Source organism: Nycticebus coucang, chromosome 7 (assembly GCF_027406575.1).
Source record: "Nycticebus coucang isolate mNycCou1 chromosome 7, mNycCou1.pri, whole genome shotgun sequence".
Taxonomy (NCBI): domain Eukaryota; kingdom Metazoa; phylum Chordata; class Mammalia; order Primates; family Lorisidae; genus Nycticebus; species Nycticebus coucang.
In genome coordinates, this window is record NC_069786.1 from 28,526,014 (window position 1) to 28,546,041 (window position 20,028).

The window sequence follows — 20,028 nt, forward strand, 5'->3', positions numbered from 1 at the left end:
TCAAGATTTGCATAGGAGACATTGCAAGAGGGGTATTTTGGTCGTGGCTAATTTAATGAAGAAAACATTCACTTTTGGCTTTATTTTCTTTATTAACAGTTCAGTTGACTTATGACCAGGTGTTCTGAGGGACAATATATAGTGGGTAATGATTAAGAGGGCTATCAGCTCTGGGCTTTGCCCCATGAAAATAGAAGGTATGGGAAGTGTCTGATTTTCAGTTCTCTTGTCTGTGAAAAGGGAGGGATGGTCTCTATGCTGAGAGGATTTGATGAGAAAAGCATACAATGCCTGGCATAGCACAGGATTATACATGGAGATGGTAGAGTGAAATCCAAACCCTATTGCATATCTTTTCTTCCTTACACGTGCTTATCCTTTTGAAAGATAAACTTTCATAGGAATGGTTTCCTACTCTGTAACATTTAAATAAATAACAAAAGCAGAATCTATTACACCAGTGGTCCTCAACCTTTTTGGCACCAGAACTGGTTTCATGGAAGATAATTTTCCATGGAGTAGGATTGAGGGTTGTTTTGATACGAGTCTGAAAGCAATTAATTTATTATGGTCTCTGCAGTCAAACCTCGCTGCCAGTGATAATCTGTATTTGCGGGTGCTTACCAGTGCTGGCATCACTCAGCTCCACTTCAGATCGTCAGGAATTGGATTCTGATAAAGAGCACCCAACCTGGATCCCTCACTCGTATAATAGGGTTCTGGCCCCTGTGAGAATCTAACACTACTGCCAATCTGACAGTAGGTGGAGCTCAGGTGGTGATGCAAGCAATGGGGAGCTGCTGTAAAGACAGAAGAAGCTTCCCTCCCAGCCGCTCACCTCCTACTGTGCAGCCCAGTTCCTAACAGGTGACCACCTGCTATAGTTTTGCAGGCTGGGGCTTGGAGATGGCAGTATTATAGAGTTGTGATAAAGATTAAGTAAAATATTACAATGAAAATACCTAGGACAGTACCTTGTGTGCCATAAACATATCTATTATTATTTTTATCCTTTGCCAGCCAAAAGAATGTCAACAGAAATCAGAACATAACACTGAGATTATCATGTACTTTTATTAACAACTGTATAAGACTGTACATTGTAGGTAGGAAAATCAACCCACTCTTGAAAACCAAAAATCAGCATTTCTACACCACTCCAGACTTTGGTTGTAAGTGCCATCTTCTACAGCATAATCACATAGTGTAGCCAAACAACTTTAGAAGAGGAAAAAAAATGGTGTTCCCGGGAATGGAGAGATTATTTATGCACAAAGAGCTGAGGGTCATTTCTAGCCTCCCATAATTCACTACACACTCTGCAAAGTTCAGTTCCCTTTTCTATAGTCCTATAACAGACATATAATAGCAACTAAGAACTTGGCCACAGGTCCTGCCTAGACACACATCCACATGAAACAAAAAAATATTTATATAAATAAGTCAATTAAACCTCACAAAAATTAAAGAAACACATGACAAAATCAATAAAAACTATACAGTATTGGTCAGTCTTTTGTATCTGAAAAATGTGTAATGTAAAAAAAAGTTCTTCACTGTGTAAAAAAAAAAGTCTTTTACATCGGTGTTAGCTGGAGTGAAAACTTGAAGACTCAGATTCTGTAGAAACAGAAGAATGTCCACCTCGTTTTCCTTTGGAGAGGATCTTGAGGCTGGACCCTCTGCTCACAGAAGTGAGTGCATGCTGGGCAGAAGTTTTAAATTTGGCTCCAAGGAAAGCATAGAGGATGGGATTCAGGCAACAGTGGAAAAAAGCGAGGGCCTCAGTGATGGAAATCCACTTGTGCACAGTGTTGTCAAACTCACATCCTTGTTTGATGATTTCCAGGAGGATGAAAGAGTCGATGCTGATCCCAATGTAGTAAGGCAGCCAGCAGGCGAAGAAAGCCAGGATGAGGATGACTGTGGTCTTGAGAGCCTTGCGCTTCTGGTGACCCTTGGAGTGTGACAGCTTGGAGATGATAATGCAATAGCAGGACAGGATAACTATTCCAGGCAGGATGAACCCAACCATAATGTGCTGAAACTGGAACACAACCACCCACAAGTCATTGGGGTAGAAACGGTCACAGATATACCTGTCTGCCTCTCTGACGCTGGCAAAGATGACATCGGGAATAGTCAGCAGGAAAGCGGGGAGCCAGACACCAGCATAGACCACCTTTTCAGCCAATAGCTTCCTTGGCCTCTGACTGTTGGTGGCGTGGACTATGGCCAGGTACCGGTCCAGACTGATGAAGGCCAGGATGAGGACACTGCTGTAGAGGTTGACTGTATAGATGACATGGACAGCCTTGCACAGGAACTCTCCAAAGTACCAGTTTGCCACAGCATCAACTGCCCAGAAGGGAAGCGTGATGACAAAGAGAAGGTCAGCCACGGACAGGTGTAGCCTGTACTTGTCGGTCATGCTCCTCAGCTTCTTCTGGTAACCCATGACCAGGATTACCAATCCATTGCCCACTATGCCAGTCAAGAAAATAATGGAGTAGATGGTGGGCAGGAAGATCCGGTTGAAATGGGCATTTTCTTCCCGGAAGCAGGGTTCCTTCATGGAGTCATAGTCCCCTGAGCCCAAATCCTCTGTGTAGTTATCTGAAGTGAAAATCTGCAAAAGAGGCAAGGGAACAGATATTCACCTCCAATTTCAGCAGGCATTACCCAAGTTTTAAAAAATGTTTTGGTGTTTTGAGAAAACAATTTATACAACACAATTCAGGCTAGGTTTCTTCAGGAAATTCTTAATACTGGGATAAGGGCACAAGAGAATTATTGTAAAATCCTCCTCCCCGTCTTTCCCACAGTCACTTCATTTATCGGTCTTTAGTAGAGCCAATCACAAAATTCTTTGTTTAGAACAAAAGAGCACTGAGATTCTGAGGGTTTCAAAGTCACATCTTGGCTAACGCTTCTGTCCCGCCCACTAGAGGAAAGAAAAAACCTAGGGAGGGGGAAAAAAACCATACACACAAAGAGGCCACTCCCAGGAGGCGTGCGGGGGGAGGATGGGTGCTGAGACCACGAGCGGTGGAGCCTTGGAGCCGTGGAGCCGGGATTAACTTTTCATTAACTTTTCATGTAAAGATTCGCCAAAAGAGGAAAGAAAGGGAGGCGCACGGAGGTCCAAAAACTCATTTCTTCCTAAGATCCCAAATACCGTTCTTCCCACGCCTTAGGTCTAAACACAAACCATCCTTCAAGCAACTTGTTGTGGGGAAGGGAGAATGTGGCCTTAAAACCAAGGGTCTGCAGTGATTGGGATGTGGGGCTGGAAAGTCAGAAATGAACAAATGGCACTCCCTCCCCCAAGCTGTCTCTCCTTCAGGGCGGGAGTCTCTTTCGCTATCCTCATGTTTATCTCTCGGCGCGTTTGGGACGTTAGGGAGCGCTGCATTTTCCTGGGTGGGGAAGGTCACGGGTTCTGCACCCGTGGTCCTCACCCCAAGTTTCATTTCCTCACTCTCCCGGGTCGCTTCCCACCCTATCACATATCCAATTAACAGGGTCGGAGGTGGACAGCTGGAAACTTCCAGGCAGTGGGAGAACGCCAGGGGCCGGGTCGCCCAACTCCAGGTCCGAGGCTGTCCACCACACACACTCAAGCCCACAGCCGACAGGCCGTGGCTCCAGCAGTTCCACCCGGCTGCCCGCCAGGCTCTGTCCCATAGGGTGCTAGGGAGAACTGGGCGGCTCCTCCGGCTAGAGCCTTTGAATTGCGCGCCTCGGGAGGAAACGAAAAGCCTCCCTAGCAAGGGGGTTTCAAAAGGCTTCCGGAAACCACCGTCGGTTAGACGTCGCAATTGGGGTAGGAGAGAGCAAAACGGTCTCCCCACTTGCACCAGCCGTCTTCGCTGCGGCGATCGAGCAGCCCAGGTGCAGGTCCTAACCCCACTACAGCCCCACCCCCGTCCCCAGCATCGCAGCGCACACCTCGCCGCTAGCAGCTACGCAGACTTCATACCACCCCTTTGACTTCTGCACTATCCCCAAATCTCGCACTTCGGGGCCCACTCATCGCCGTGGGGAAGCGGCCCGCTGCGGACACGGGAAAGGTTTCCCTCTCAATCCCAAGAAGCGCGGGCTGCTCCTGGCCCCCTCTCAGCTACTGCCACCAATCAAGTCCCCTCAGGCGATCCGTGCGGTGGGTCCACCCACCCTTCCCGACCCCTGCCCACGGTAGCCAGGGACTGGCACAACTCCGCGGGCCGCACAGAGTTTAACAAACACGCGCCCAGAGTCAAGAAGAGTCCCCAGGCGCTTGTGCCTAAAGTTAAAGTTAGGCAGTCTCCTTCTGGGAACTCATCCCAGGTGCGCTGCCCTCTGCTTTTAAATTCTGAGAATGTAACTCGCTCCAAGAAATCCCCTCTTCCCCGAGGAAGAGACCGAGGGTCTGAGTCCCGGGGCAGCGAGCACGCTTTCTTGCACTTGTGCACAGAATGTTCTTATGTTTGCAAACTGCGCGCAAGACGCCGGCGCGCCGCAGGATACAAGGGAGAGACACATGCAGACACCAGAACGATCTCATTACAAACCTTTCTGCTCTACTTTCAGACATTAAGATTCCAATCTTAACCTCGCCCCCTCCCCCCAACCACAGTCAAGAAAACTCCTTTTCGTGACCCCGTTTTGGGGCCCGGTGCCTCCAATGTTCTGGTTGCTTCTGCCCACTCAGAGAGGGGCTGCGCTCTAAGTTCAAGCGTTTGTACATTTATGACAAAGCAGGTTGAAACTAGACTTACACTAATCCCTTCCATGGTAATCACTTGTTCGCCGGTCGCGGTGGGTATCGGAGCAGTCAAGTCCTCCGGGTCACTTTGTTACCTGCTGCAGCAGCTAACAAACTGAAGTTTCTGGTCAAAGCCGGACTTATAAAAACACGCTCCCTAGGCGGCGCATGCGCATCTCGCGGGGAGGAGAAGGCGGGAGGGGAAAGGAGCGCGGGCTGCAGGAGGAGGGAGCAGGGGCGGAGCTGGGCGGAGGGGTGCCAGTCTTGGGAAGCTCGGGAGCTGCTGCTGTTCGCTAGTGGTCACTGGGGGGGTAGGGGGTGGGTGGTCTCCAGCCCTGCAGAACATTCTCGAGGAGCTTCCTAACTTGGGGAAAACCGAGTGAACCTAAGGGGAGATGGGAAGCGCGGGCGAGGGACACGTCCCTGTTAAGTGCATACATCCTTGCTTCACGTGGATGGCATTCCAGACCTGGGAATGCTGCAGTGGAGACACTGAGGCCCAGGGAGAGGAAGTGGCTTGCAGAAGTAACCCAATCGGTAGGCGGCAATGTTGGAAGTCCGTCCAGGCGTCTGACTTCATTCCCTGCTCTTTCAGCATATTCAGTTCATTCAGAAGACAAAATAAGCAAAGATCCTTGCTTGGGAGCACAATAATATGCGCACCTTCACAGTAACACCAGAGTAAGGTGTAGCTAACCGGCAAACACTTTCAGGAGGAGGTAGGAGCTGATAGGATTCCGGAGACTGCGATGGAGAAGTAGGAAGGTCGTAATAGTGGTTAACCAATTCGTGAAAAGTACTTTATTATTTTTTATAAAGTATGCTTTATTGTAAGAGCAATTTAGCAAGTAGTACTTTCTGTAATAGATCAGGAGGAACTTACAATCACTCATCCATTCTCACAAAACCCTGTGGGTATCACCATTACAGAGATGTAGTTTAGTCGACGTTTATTTACAGAAAGGCGACTGGGTGACACCCACTATTCTAAGCGCTGGGGCTCAAATGTGAACTCGATAAGGCCGGTAAACCGAGGCAAGAGCAAACAGATTCGGATAGATGAAATACCAGGGATGGCCTGAGATTCCAACCTAGGGTTGAACCCTGATCTCGGGATTCCACATGCAGCGTCTTACACGCTTTTGTAAGATAGACAAGCGTTGACAAGGATGACAAATTAGGCTGAGGAGCTGGGCGGGGCGGAGTGGGAATGGGGGTTGGACTTTTAAAACAGTCCCAGACCCGCTGAGGTTTGCAGTGGGCGCCCAGGCAGCGTTTCCAGCACTAGCTACTTCCCGCCGGCGCCCAGCCTGGGTAGGGCGGAGGAGCGAGCCAGGGGCGGGCTCCAGAGATAGTGCCCTCGCGGGCAAGGTGACGGTAGCTTTGGTAGCTGGGACTGAGGTGCGTGCGCCACGGCATGGCCCAGACATTGCCCCCACCCAGGACGCTCCCAAGGGGGAGAACTGCCCAGATTGGACCCTAAACACTATACCCCCCTTTTCTTTATCAAAAGACAGACCTTTCAGTATAGAGGTGTCCAGAGGTAGTGCGGACCCTCGGAGCCTTTTCTGGAGCGAGCCTGACTTCTCTTTTGTCTGGGCCCGGTTCCTAGTGCTTGTCGGGGAAGGACCTCATCTATTCCGCGCTTTCACCGACACAGGAAAGCTGATGATGGAGTCGGGGGTCTCAGAAATTGCCAAGTTAGGACACACAATAATGATCAGATGAAATCAATCATAAAATTACCTTCTGTAGAAATTTTTAAAACTAAAGCTTCCTGGAGGATGGCGCGCTGGGAGAGGGCGCGGAAGATCCCCTACCCGGCCAATGCGTCTCTTCGATCTGTAGCCTTTGTGATATCGTTTGTATAGTAAACCACTTACCGTTGAAACAAACGGAAACTTAAAAGAACTGTTACTTCTGTTAAATTATTAATAAAACTTCAGTATCTTAGTAATTTTATAGACCAGGTAGAGAGGACAAGCGACCTATCCGTTGAAGGGCTGGAATTTCAGACCGATGACGGCGCTTGCTTGTCATGAAGCTTAGTAATGGCAGAATCAATGTTTTATCCTGGAATGTCAGCTGCATTGTACCTCAAAACTCCTCTCCTCACAGTGGCTAAAATTTCCTAAACCTGTCCAAAAAGGGAGGGAGATTAAATCTGTTGTAAAATGATTTGCATAACAAGTATTTGTTGATTGATGGCAGACAAAAGAAAATGCCTTCCTTTATCTGAAGACTCCTAGATCTTTTTAGGTATATCTGCTAAAAGGAAGCAGAGAATTAAGAGAACAATGAAATGTTATTTAGTGACTATCAAATTAGGCAAAAACCCGTTTTTTTTCCAAAGATAATATTTGGTCTCTGGATTTGAAATGACCAGCTGTCTCTCGCTTGTTACTGGTGGATGTGGGTTGGGACAGCTTCACAGGGAAAGCTTTTTGTGTTCAGCAGGAATCTTAGAACAGCTATCCTAAGGAAACAGGATTTATGCCACAAAGGTATTCTTGGAAGCATTATTTATAAAAGTGAAATGTCTTAACAGCCCTAAATAACCACTGTTAGTAGAATAGTTGAAAAGAGTTTAGAACATCCACATATAAAATTCCATGTGGACATTGCAAATGATGTTTGTGAAGAATTTTTAATGACACGAGAAAATGCTTATGAAACATTAAGTGCAAAAGCAGGATTCAAAATTATGTGCATACAGAGTGGTATAATGGACATTGGAGACTCAAAACCGGACAGTGTGGGAGGGGGTGGGGGATAAAAAATTACCTATTGGGTGCAGTGGACACTACTCAGGTAATGTGTGCACTAAAAGCCCAGATTCTACCACTATATAATATGTACACAGAATGGAATGCAGCTTGTATCCCACAAACATATTACAATAAAAAAGAAAAGAAAACTCCAATTGTGTGTATAGTGTGATATCAGTTATGTGGAGAATATGCATTAGAAAAGATTGGGGGGGAAAAACAAAATGTTTTTAGGAATTTTCATTTTATTCTGAATTTAGCCCAGCAGAATTATATTTTATTTTTACTTTCTTTCTTCCTTGGATTTTCTGTGCTTTCTAAATTTGCTATAGTGGATATGAAACATTTTCATATTCAGAAAAAAGTCAATAAATTTTGTGACAGAAAAGGAATCAGAAGGCCTTCCTATTCATACCTTTCCTCGTCCTAAAGTATTCACTAGATGTGACGAGTTTTTCCATAATAATTTGCCTTTTTTCTCTCCTTTCAAAGAATGGTCTCCCCTTATTTTCTGGAGGGCTAATCCTATCTAAATTTTTATTCTCAACTACTCTGTGGTGTTCTTTTAACAAACAAACAAACCTTTATTGAGTGTTCATTATGTGCAGCAGACCTCATTATTATAATCCTCTTAACAACTCTACAAGGGAGGTGCCATCTCTTCTGTTCCATGGGTAAGGAAGCAAAGGTCTGGAGAGAATGAGGATGAGGAACTTGCCTGTGTCCTCACAGTGAGAATCTGCACCCAGTCTGTCTGGTTCCAAAACCCAGGCTTGCTCCACTACATCACAATGTCTTCCTTTCTCTGCCTCTGCATGCTCCCTTCTCTGAAAGATTATTTGGCATTTACTTACACACTGTTTTGAGTGGCATGTGTTGTGAGGTTATTCAACTTTTAAAGGAGTATATGTCATCCCCCTCTCACCCAAATATTCCTTAAAGGGAATACCCAGATAGCCTCTATTCAACTAGCCCACTGCTGAACAAATACTGGGCTCCCTAATCATTTACTGAACCTTTATTTAAAGAATTAATGACTTTCCTATGTGGCTCTGGCAACAGAGTTAGGCTTAGGGGGGCTGTCAAGGTTTTGGCAGTTCTCAGGTTGGCTTTAGCCCAGTGAATAACTAGCCTTGGCCATGGTTTGGAAGGGATGCTTACAAATCCAGGGACACAGTGGCAAGCATCCCGCTACCTCCTGTTGCTTGCTCTGCAGCTGGTTGCTTTGTGGGTTAGGGTGTGTGCATGTGTGTGTATCAGTGGATGTATTGGAGGAAGCTCTATTCTGTCCCACAATAGGTTCCATTTTAGTCAGGCAGAAAGCTCAGGAACAGACCTCTTCCTGGTGGTGGCTGGCAGGACCAGGGAGTGGAAGGAGGCATTAAAGGCTTTCAGAATATACTGGGTCCTCCTGCCCCTGGCCAGCCCCTCACCCAACTCTAAAAAAAAAAAATTTATATATATATATTTTTACCACTTTGTTCCTGAAAGAGGAAAGAAGTACAGACTTCCTTGATGGCAGCAGAGGATACTCAAAGAGACAGAGTTAATATTTTCCCAAGCAGTTAGGAAGAAAAAAGGAGGCTATTTCCCAAGAGGCATGTAATTCTAGCAGAGGGTTTAAAATCTCAGAGACACTGCTATCAAATGTCAGCTATTTCCAAGCTAGTGTTGGGTGTCAGAAATGGTCCCCTGCCTAACCACACCCACTGCCCTCCCACCCCCCTTCCCTAACTCCTTCTGTCTCCAACACCTGGAGAAAAACTACTTTGGAAAATAAACCTAAACCTTCCATTTTGCCATTCTATCTATACCATTACTAGTTTTCTGGGAACCATTTTTACCTTAAATTTAAGTCATATCTTGAATTTCTAAAAGGTCTGCCTTCACTAAAATGAGATTATTAGTGATTTCTCTCAAAGCATTATAGTAGTCAAGAATAGACAACAAAATTTCCTACACAAAGAGAAAAGGCTAGACTGGTAAATACACATATAGCCAATTTTTAGTCACCCTGGCAAGTCATTTTAACAAAGCAGCTGCTTCATTATCAATGCAATGATCATTACTTGACTAATTCCACTGCCAGGCGGATGAATTGTTCTCAAAGTTTGCTATGCTCATGTGGCAGGTTGTGTGTGGCTTTTTGGGTATGAAGAATAGCAACAAATAGATCTAGTGTTGTTGCCTCAAAAATTATGGTGTCAAGCTGGGAAGGAGAGCATGACTTTAGGAAATAATCGAGTGAGCAAACTCTCATTCCATGGAAAAGGCTTGTCATTGTTTTCCTTAAGCCAATAATTTATTGGTGGTGATCTAAGGCAGCTATATAACAAGAGGAAGTGCCTAGAGTCCTGTGGTGAGTCGGTTTTCTAAAGAGAACTGTGCATCCCATGGCAAAGCCTTGGTGTTCCCAGAAATGTGGTGATCTGATCACCCATACAGATGGGCTTTGAGATCTTGCTGAAATTATTCTATGGAGAGCATTACATTAGCAGAAGGACAGGGTGGGAATAGTGTGTGTGTGTGTGAATACATATAATATTTTGAACAGTTTTCTAAATCTAAAGCCAGGATTATGACCTTGGAGTCACTTACATGAGCGACAAAGTCTAAAAAACCTGCAGATATTGTAAATGAGTGAGTCCATAGGGAGCGATGCCCTAAGAGGAGCAGCCACTACCCTCCTTTGTTCTTTGTGGGAATTTGCACCACATTGTCCAATTTTTAAAGGGAAGCTGAAATAGCCACAACTGGCCTCAGAATCCTTTAGGCATCAAAAGAAGGATGGGGTTAGGCAGTTTGGACCCTTGGGAGAATGGGAAAGACATACATGGGCAACAGTAGAAACAGCCACGACTGGCCTCAGAATCCTTTTGGGATGGCCTCTTTGTCATAATTTGTCCCTCTGAGACTGAAATTAGTCACGTTAGATTTCTGAGTTTATCTTTCTCTGTGGCTCCCAAAGCCACTTGGGTTAATATTTGGGACCCTGAAGAGAATTAACAAACTCTCTTTGACTGATTTTCCTCACCCCCTCTCCCACCCTAGGCCCTCTGCCTTCTCCACTACCTTAAGGTAAAAGTGTTAGGCCTGTGTTTTCTTTCAGTTGTAGAGACAGCACCTTCAGGAAGAGGTACATTCTTCCTTCTATTTAAATAGGAGCAACAGCATAAAGGAGGATTGCAAGCCAGACAGTGTACCTCGCTGGTCCAGAGCATTGGGCTTTGGAATGGTGCTTGAGTGCTGATTCAACAAAGTTCTTCCGGTTCCAAATTCAGAGAGATCACATTGGTAGTTTAAAACCTGCCACAGTGGTAATATTTACACCACAGAATCAGTGAATGTGATTACTCAGGGCTTGCTTGCTTGTTTATTTGTTTTCTGAGAGCTGGTTTGCCAGCACATGGTTTAACAGTCTAGACCCTGGGCAAGCACACCTCTTTTTCCTTTGTTGTACTATCCAGATAATAGTAACGTTCTACTTTTTGGGTTGTTAGGAGGATTGAATATGATATGCACGTGAAGTCTTTAGTATAGTGTAGGGCACACTGTAAGAGTTTAATAAACAGGACCTGTTATTAATATAGATTTATATAGCAGCTGCTGAAATGTATTCCTTGTCAGTGGAGGGCTTTGATTAACCAGGCAAATGGCTTTCTCCACCATTACTCACAGAAGTGAGGCAAAGTGAACTGGTACCTTAAAGAAAGTGTAAAATGTTCTTCTAATCGTGGAGCAGAAGAGAGACATACGTGACAAGGGAAGGAAAGAGAAGTTGTAAAGTGTTTCTCATACGTGCCTTGAAAGCCTCTACAGTAGTTAGAAAGCTTCAGATTCTGTGTTGGAAGGGGTCTTTAATGCCATTGATCTCATCTTTCAACTGCTGGAATGAGCTCCTTTGCCATGTGGTGGTTCCGCCTCTGAACACAAACACCCCCAAGGATGGGCAGCCCCATTACTGCAAAGAGAGCCCATCGCACCCCTAAGCAAGCCTGATCCACACACAGTCACCCTTTTTCCTCAGCACCTATCTCTCCTGTTTTGGATCCATTGGGTTTAACTCAGCTAGAGCCTAACTGGATGGGACTAGATGGCCGTGAGAGGAAGCTGAGGACCATGGTGGCCACAACCATCCTGAAGCTAAAGCCAAATCTGTGCTTTCTGAGACACTTATTTCTGCAGTCACAGGGATGAGTCTAAATGAGAGGCTTCTTTGTTCCATTAGTAAGTCCAAGAGGGGAATTCATCCAGGTTAGGGGTTTTTATTCATAAAAGAAATTATCTCTAAACATGGGATATATGGGGATTAAGTGACTCAAAAGATTTAGTGCTGGACTTTTTAAGGCCTCCTGAGATTTTCAGATGTACTCCCCTTGGAGAGAAAATGTGGGAAAGCAGCAGTGTTGGCGACAAGCTAATAAAGAACGAGATTAACCCATCTCGGCTAGGTTTTATGTTCAGGCAAAACTGGGTTAAAACGCATACTTCACACATTGTCTGAGGACATATACCTAAGTGGTTTCTTTTTTAGCAAGACTGCCTGGAGAAGGCCCTGCTGCGTCCTCTGATTGCCTCCAATCAAAACCTCAGGGCATTTCCCAAAATCCCTGTAGACTGAGGATAGTGCTGTGTTGGAGCAGTTTCTTCTTAAATGAAGGACATGAAACCGTTTCCAGTGTCATTTAAAAATACCAAGGTGGTGTGTTTCAAGTTTTCTTCTGAGTGCTATCCCTGTGGTTAGCTGGTGGTGGGGTGACCCCCAGGCTGTATTTATGGGTGTGCAGTTTGCCTGGTGCTGGCCTCCGTGGCCCTGCTCGCCTGCTAGAGTCCAGGTGGGACAGCCCAACACGGGGAGAGCCCTCAAAGGTTGGTATCTGCCCTGGTTGTCTCTTCATGGCTGGGAAATCCACTCACATGTGGATAATTTATTGCTTGTTTGGGGGCAGAGGAGATAGAACGACCTCCACTGAGACTCTTTGAATAGCACTGAACAACTTGGATTAATCCTTTCCACAAACAGGTCTCCATTTGCAAGTCCTGATTGCTTAGAGTTTTATCTTTGATGATGAATGAAGGACATTCCAGCTCCACAGGCCAGTGTCTCCCCATACTGATTTAGATCAGCCTTCTTCAGACTGAGTAGGATTTTTGTTCTCTGCCAGGTAAATTTTCACTTTGGGATTAGTGTCCTGGCCATCAGTTATTCTGCAGAGGACTTTTGTTTTCTCTATTGCTTTTCACCCCATGGGATGTGTTAAGGTTTTTGTCACATTGTGGCAATTTGCCAGGCAAAAAACGTACCACCTTCCCCCCTTCAATCAAACCCCCACCCCCACACACACACATGTGTGCACACGGGAGCACACAAGAGAGAACCCATGCACATCATTGGTTATGATCTCATAACCAATCACCCCAGAAACCCCAGTTTTCTAGTGCTTCTGAATTTTGTTAAGTCTCAGCAGCTCCTATGTTCTCTCTTCACTGTCATTCGCCTGTCCCTATGACCCAGCTCAACTCTACAAAGGAGAAATCTCATGAGGCAATGCCATGGATTTCTATCTAGGTGTCTACCTCGGTTCAGGTGCTGAGGGTCACCAGACTGGCTCAGAAAGTGAGAGGAGCTCCCTGGTCTCCAGTAGGCAAAGACCTCTTGCGCCCTTAATTTATTTAATCCTGACAGTCCCAGGAGATGTCTTCAGCCTATCTCTCTCTCTCTCTCTTTTTTTTTTCCTGAGACACAGTCTCACTCTGTTGCCCAGGCTAGAGTGTGGTACCATCAGACTAGCTCACAGCAACCTCAAACTCCTGGGCTCAATGATTCCCCTGCCTCACTCTCCCAAGTAGCTGGGACTATAGGCACCTGCCAAGAAGCTTGGCTAATTTTTTCTGTTTCAGTAAACACAAGGTCTTGCTCTTGCTCAGGCTGATCTCAAACTCCTGAGCTCAAGGGATCCCTCCTGCTTCAGCCTCCCAGAATGCTAGGATTACAGGTGTGAGCCACCATGCCCCACCTTCAGCCTCTTTCTTGAAAGCAAGAACTTACGGAAGCTATTTCTTCTGTCCATTCCTCAAGAGTCTAGAGAATTTTGTTGAACTTTAGTCACTTTCTGTAACTAGTATTGTGAAAAAAAAAACAGGTTGATTTTCAAAGATAAAAATTACATCATTAGATATACTTTTTTCTAACTATAAGCTTTATTTTCTCCTTCAAAGACTCTGTTTTACCCTTACTTTGAATCAGAGAAACCTTCTCAGAAAGCTCTGATCTTCTGACCTATTGTCTGCAGTCTCTGGCTCCAAGGCCCCGTGAATGACATGTATGAATTTTGCAGAAGAAAGAGCTGAAAATGGGGGAGTGTGAAGCACTGTAAGAATCAGAAATTGGATGATTTAATATACAATGTGGACAGCTTAAATCAAACTAATTAATATAACCATCACCTCACTTACTTACAGATATGATTTAATAAAAAATTAAGTTAAAAAAAAAACAGAAATTGGCAAAAATAAGCCAATGCAGGGTCTGAGTTTCTCTCCCACCCCTCTGCTGTCCCACTTTGTTGTAAATATAAACAACTCTTCTTTTCTATTCTCTGAGCAAGGGAAGTGGGTTTCACTATGCAAGCTCTACCTTTTCTTTGTTGCTGGGGTGGGCTCTGCTGGGGTAGATGTGTAGAGGCGTGTGTGTTTTCTCACCAGCCGGATGCAGTGGCATGGGTCCCGCGGCATAGGCCCCATAGTCTCCCTGGCTCTGGGTCATCTTCTAGAATTTACACAGAAGCTGAGGCAGCCACAGTGTACCAGGCATGCCTGTCTGGTGATGGACAGCCCCAACCCCCAGAGGAGGACCCTGGAGAGTCCACTGGGTAATGCTACTCTGGTTCTCTCTCTAGAGGTGCTGGCTTCTGGGGGTGAAAATGTTGAAAGATTTGAAAAGATTTCTACCAGGGAACCATATGGGCAAAGACCTGAAAAGGTAAAGCAGCAGGCTGTGTTCTGGAAACTGGGTATATGGGTTTCCCTGAGCATGACTTGGTGTTACAGAAATGAGACAACGGTGTGAAACTCTAAAGTGTGAGGCAGCCATCTGGGGAATTCTATTAACTATTCACCTTATTGGGTAATTTATAAGGCTACTTTGTAAACTGGAGTAACATTAATTAAAAGTTAATTATTATAGAGATAAGATATTTTAATTAAATCTTAGATTAAGTGTAAGATGATGGTGGGCCTCTATCCATTATTGTTTTGTAAATCACAGGGACCCATTTTTGGCCTGAAGACTCCAGCCCTGCTGTGAAAGGTGGGAGATATAATGATTTGATTGAGTCTGCCACCAAATAAAGTCTAGGCTGGAGTGAAGTCCTCTCATGCAAGCAAACATGCGAGCATATTTATTTGGTTCTTCTCCTTGCAAACCTGCTACACACACTCTCACACTGCCCGGGATCTGTTCCATAGCCTTTCATTCTATTTTTCTCATGTATCCTCATGAGCTGCCTTCTCCTTTACTGGTTTCTCTTCCTGCTTTCTCTAGCCCCTTCTGATTCCCTTCTCCTTTATTTCTGAGGCCTTTTCATTCCCTCCCTTTCTTCCATCCCTTCCTCTATCCTGCTCTTCCTTACTTCCTTTCTTCTTTCCCTTCTTCCCACAAACCATTTTGAGTGCCCACAATGTGCAGAGCTCTGCTTGAAACTCGAAGAAATACTAGCGGAATAGCATACAGTTCTCAGCCTCAAGACACGTAAGTCCAACATGGGTGATAATACAGGAAGACAAGAAAACTGTGACATAAGCCAGAGCAGTTTGGGCAGAGTAGAGGTGGAGAACAAACAAGGTAGGGAAAGAAGAGGACTTCACCCAGGTAATGCATGTCAAAAATGGAGGCGATTTTGACCTGGAAAGAATTGGGCAGGAAGGAGGACAGTCGGACCACAGTGAGAAAACATGAACAAAAGGTTGGAGCTACGAACAGGAATCAGCCAGTTTGACTGGAATATAGGCTGGAGTTCTGTCTGGAGAGGTACACCGAGACAAGAGCATGGTGGTTTTAGAGCAAGGCTAAGAGGTCTGGACTTTATTCTATCAAGGAACAGGTAAATTGTCCAGATTTTGAGTTAGAGCATAATATGACCACAGCTCAGATTTAGAGTAATTAATTCCTATGTAGAGTGGGGAATGGATCGGAAAGAGCAAGGTTAGGTGGAGAGAGCAGACAGACATTTGTATAGCTCAGGTGGAAGGTTGTCAAGATCTGGACTAGCCAGATGGTGGTGAGAATTAAAAGAAGGCAAATGGGTAGGGGAGCTCTTGAGGAGTTGGCACCTAGTGACTCACTGCTGTGGGCAAGAGAAAGGAGGAGGAGGTAAGTGGGCCTAGAATTACAGCTAAGGTGTGATGAAGGCAGGTCAAGGGGCAAGACTACCTGGGAGGGGAGGTGATGAGATGTGGAGAAAGTCTGAGGCTTATCCTTTTATTTTTCAAAGTTTGTGTGTTGGTTTCTCAACTAACACCTGCATCTGACTTGTGGGCTTCTGTGTAGCACGAAGATATCCTGTTACTGATGTCACTGAGGTGACTTCATCTCCTTGCACATCTTAAAAGATAACCATCAGAGGTGGCAAAACTTGGCAGACAAAAAAAAAGTAGATTTCAAGATTCTTCCATTACATTTGTAAGGTCTCTACTTGGGTGAAGCTGAATCTGGAGCTGATTTTGTAGGGTAGAGCTCTACAGTAGATCAGAGCAAATCAATATGTGGTGATTCCATTTCAATTCCAGCAGGGGACTTTTCTTTTCATGGGAGAAAGGACAGAAGGAAAGAAGCAAGTGTCCTGAGGAACTCAAATAAGAGTTTAAATCAACATCTATGATGTAATAACAGTTCAAATTCAATCACATATAACTTATATGGTTAGAGATGAATTAATTATACAGAGAACAAGGAGGTGATGACATACACACCCTCAGAATGAGTGGGCTTGGGGTGCAGTAGTTCAGATGAGGAAGGAGCGATTTCAAACCCATGTGTCCAGGGAAGGCTTTACAGAAGAGATGGACTCTGAGTTGAGCTTTACATGAAGGCTACGTTGCCACATAACTCACCTCCCGATTGGGCAGGCTGTTGGAAAGTCATGCCAAGGAAGACACCTGAAGTTAAAATAATTTCAGAGCTTCTTAACTACAAATATAACTTGTAGGAGAACATTGAAAATAATTTGCTCTACACTGTGACTTTATTTGTAATTGTGCTACAATTTTAAGAAAAACAGGCACCTTTTCTTTTGCATCCAGATCTTTACTCCACTGTCTGAATTGCTTTGCTGAGTGTTCTGGTGTACTTTTGGGGGTCTGACTTGGGCTCTCAGAGTGCAATTGCAGGGCTGGACACAATTTATTTTCACATCCATTTTCTCTTTCCTTCTTGGCCTCAGATCACATTTCTGGCTCCTTGATTACTCACTGGCAGCTCATCTCAAATGCTGTTATTCCTCAGTTGGATTTTGGGGGTGATTTTTGGGGTGCAGAGGCAAGTGAGGGCAGGTGAATTGGCCATTGACCTCTGACTCTGACAGGGTGGGACAGGCTAGTTCTCAATATGTGGACCCCTGGAGGATGTTTTTGTAAAGGGTTCAAATATTCCCAAGTGCCAAATCTTACTGGAATTCTGAATAATGTGCTAAACTTTTTCAAAGGCATATGCATATTGTTGTGATTAATAAAATATTGAATTGGTTTGAAGTGTCCTGAATTCATAGTTTTGTTTGTTTTTATTTCTGTGTATATATGTTACTACCAGCATGACCAGCATAGTGGTTCATGAAACCTTGTGGGGTTTTTTCTATTCTTTTTATTTTTATTTTTTTTATTATTAAATCATAGCTGTGTACATTAATGCGATCATGGGGCACCATACACTGGTTTTATAGACCATTTGACATATTTTCATCAAACTTTGTGGTTGTTAAAAGTGATCTTCATGTTTGGCAGAGGAGAAACAGCCCTGAGGGGAGTGTAGTTTTTATCTGGTGCCCAGAGCCTAACCCTACTCTGGCTGCCAGAATGCCCCACTTGAGAGATGACCACTGTGGTACAGGATGGAAGAAGTATTTGTCTGTATGCTGATTGCTACTCAACTTGGAACATGAGGGTACCAATTAAGAACCAAGCAAACAAGAGAGGTATTATTGGGAGGGAAATTTCAGGTCCTCTAAACCTATCTCCTACCTGCACAGGAATTCTTATGGAACCTCCCAGAAGGATGAACAGTAGCTCAATCCTGGTCCCTATGCAAGAGGTATTATTGGTAAAATTCAGATTCCTGGGCTTCAAACTTGGTGTTTCTGATTTGGCAGGGCTGGGGTGGGGCCTTGAGCATTTGTATTTTTTAAAAAGGCTTAAAGTGATTCTGACATCAACCAGAGTTGTGAAAGGACAAAAATACTTCATCACAATGCTTTTTGTTTGTGAAGTGCTCACTAATGCGTGAACAGCAGCTTGGTGAGACTCCTGTGGGCTTATATTTGCAACCCTTTTCTAATTTCTCACACCCACTCTGGTAGATAGATGCCTATTTAAAAAAATGAGTGAATTAGGGCCCAGGGAAGTGAAACCTTTGTGTGGGCTGGGGAGTGACAGTTGGAACCCCAATGTACAAATGAAACCAGGGAAGGGTGGGTGTGTTGAGTTCTTGAGGAGAGACAGACAGTTATGACCTCGAACCCACAAGTGAGATTACAAACGCAAATAGGCGGGAGCTCAGGGTCAGGAAACTGATGCTACTGGAATCAGGGCAGGGGCAGTGCTGTTTAAGAGCTTCTGACCACTCAGTTCCTCTGGGCTCGCTAGCCAAGGGGCTTTGGGCAAGTTACTCGATGTTTTAGGGCCTCAGTTTCCTCATCTACAAAACGAGATCATAGTGGTGCCTACCTCCTGCCACAGTTCTAGTTATTAATATCAACACTTGGGCACACCTGCTCCGTGCCAGTTGCGGGCCAGGGAGGCTATTCTCTAGAAGCTGATAGCAACTTGTGTTCAGTATATGGAGGGAGGAGGAGGATAAGGGCAACAGAAGCTCATCTCATTCTTTATGAGAGGGGGCAGAGGACCTGGGTGGCCAGATACGTGATGCTGTGTCCTGTACCCCACCTCCCTCCTGGGGTGCCCCACCTCTCCTCACCTTTCCCTATAACAGTAGTTCTCAACTTTCCTAAGGCTGTGACCCTTTAATACAGTTCTTCATGTTGTGGTGACCCCCAACCATAAAATTATTTTCGTTGCTACTTCATAATTGTAATTTTGCTACTGTTATGAATGGTAATGTAAATATCTGATATGCAGGATGGTCTTAGGTGACCCCTGTGAAAGGATCGTTCGACCCCCAAAAGGGATGACCCACAGGTTGAGAGCTGCTGCCCTATAGGCTGATGGTGAGCAGGGAAAGGGCAGCCATTCCCTCATTTCTTATGGCTGCTCCAGTGGGGGTGTGAAAAAGGGCTGCTTACAAGGTGCCCACATGCAGCCCAGCCCCCATGTCTCCTGCCTGGTCCCTGAGGATGCACAATTGATTAAGAGAGATTCTTCGTTTGGGTACATGGATCACTGGGACTTGGGCTGTTTGACATGCCACTTAGAAGTTTATATACACATCCAGATGTGTTCTGAAACAGGGATAGCTCCGAAGAGAAGAATGGCTTCTACAGTGAGGCCAACCATGCAGTGTGTTCTTATCTAAGAGGGGCTGTGGTGCCCTGCACCGTGGCATTTTGGCCATAGGCTAGCCTGGTAAAGTCTGTAAGCCTTTAACTACCAGGTGACCTTCTCTGGGGAGCCTGTGCAGGGATCTTGTTTAGAAACCCAGTTTTCAATAGATTGAAGTAGAATGTACCACCAATAGTCTAAGACTTCCTGGCAGCTAGCTTTCCATAAGAATATGCCTCCTCTCTCTTCTAGCATCTAATTTTCCTGGAATTTCCTCTAAATTAGTATCTTGCTGGAATGGTTTGAGTGGACATTAAATGTCTACTGTGTTTTACGAAGCATGTGGCTGCCTACAAGGTGGCACTTTCTACCTTGGGTATGGGGAATGGGCCATACTTTATATCCTAAATCCCATTGTTCTTTATGACTCTTTGTTCCTCTTTCCCCCTTCCCAGACGACTCATTTTGCTTCTCAATGATGGTAAACTCACAAGTGAATCATCAGTGAGCAAAAACTGGGTTCTCTCTGCTGTTGATAATTATAGTTCTTCTCAGAACTCCTTTCTTTTTGTAAATGCCTACCAGGTGCCCTCCAGTGAAAGATGATACTCCTTGTTTAGTAGAGGCACCCAGTAGGAGTCAGAATGAATAGCTCCTCAAAGAGAAGTGGTTTCCTCGGTCACCAACTCACCACATTAAACGTTCACCCTGGCTTACAGGCTGAAATGAGTCAGTGGTCCTTTCAAAATTCCCTTTACAACAAGTGTTTCAAAGAAATCTGTGCTGAGGTTGCAAATCATTTTTTCT

The 20,028-nt window shown here is 45.0% G+C and overlaps 1 protein-coding gene across 1 annotated transcript; it reads right to left on the minus strand.

The window, feature by feature from the left end:
* Positions 1 to 1,057: 1,057 nt before the first annotated feature.
* Positions 1,058 to 4,892, minus strand: CXCR4 (C-X-C motif chemokine receptor 4). The gene is made up of 2 exons (XM_053597773.1): positions 4,761 to 4,892; positions 1,058 to 2,629 (listed from the first exon to the last, which is right to left on the minus strand). The coding sequence occupies exons 1-2, from the start codon at positions 4,773 to 4,775 to the stop codon at positions 1,589 to 1,591; spliced, it is 1,056 nt and encodes a 351-aa protein (XP_053453748.1). The 5' UTR covers positions 4,776 to 4,892; the 3' UTR covers positions 1,058 to 1,588.
* Between the last annotated feature and the right edge of the window lie 15,136 nt (positions 4,893 to 20,028).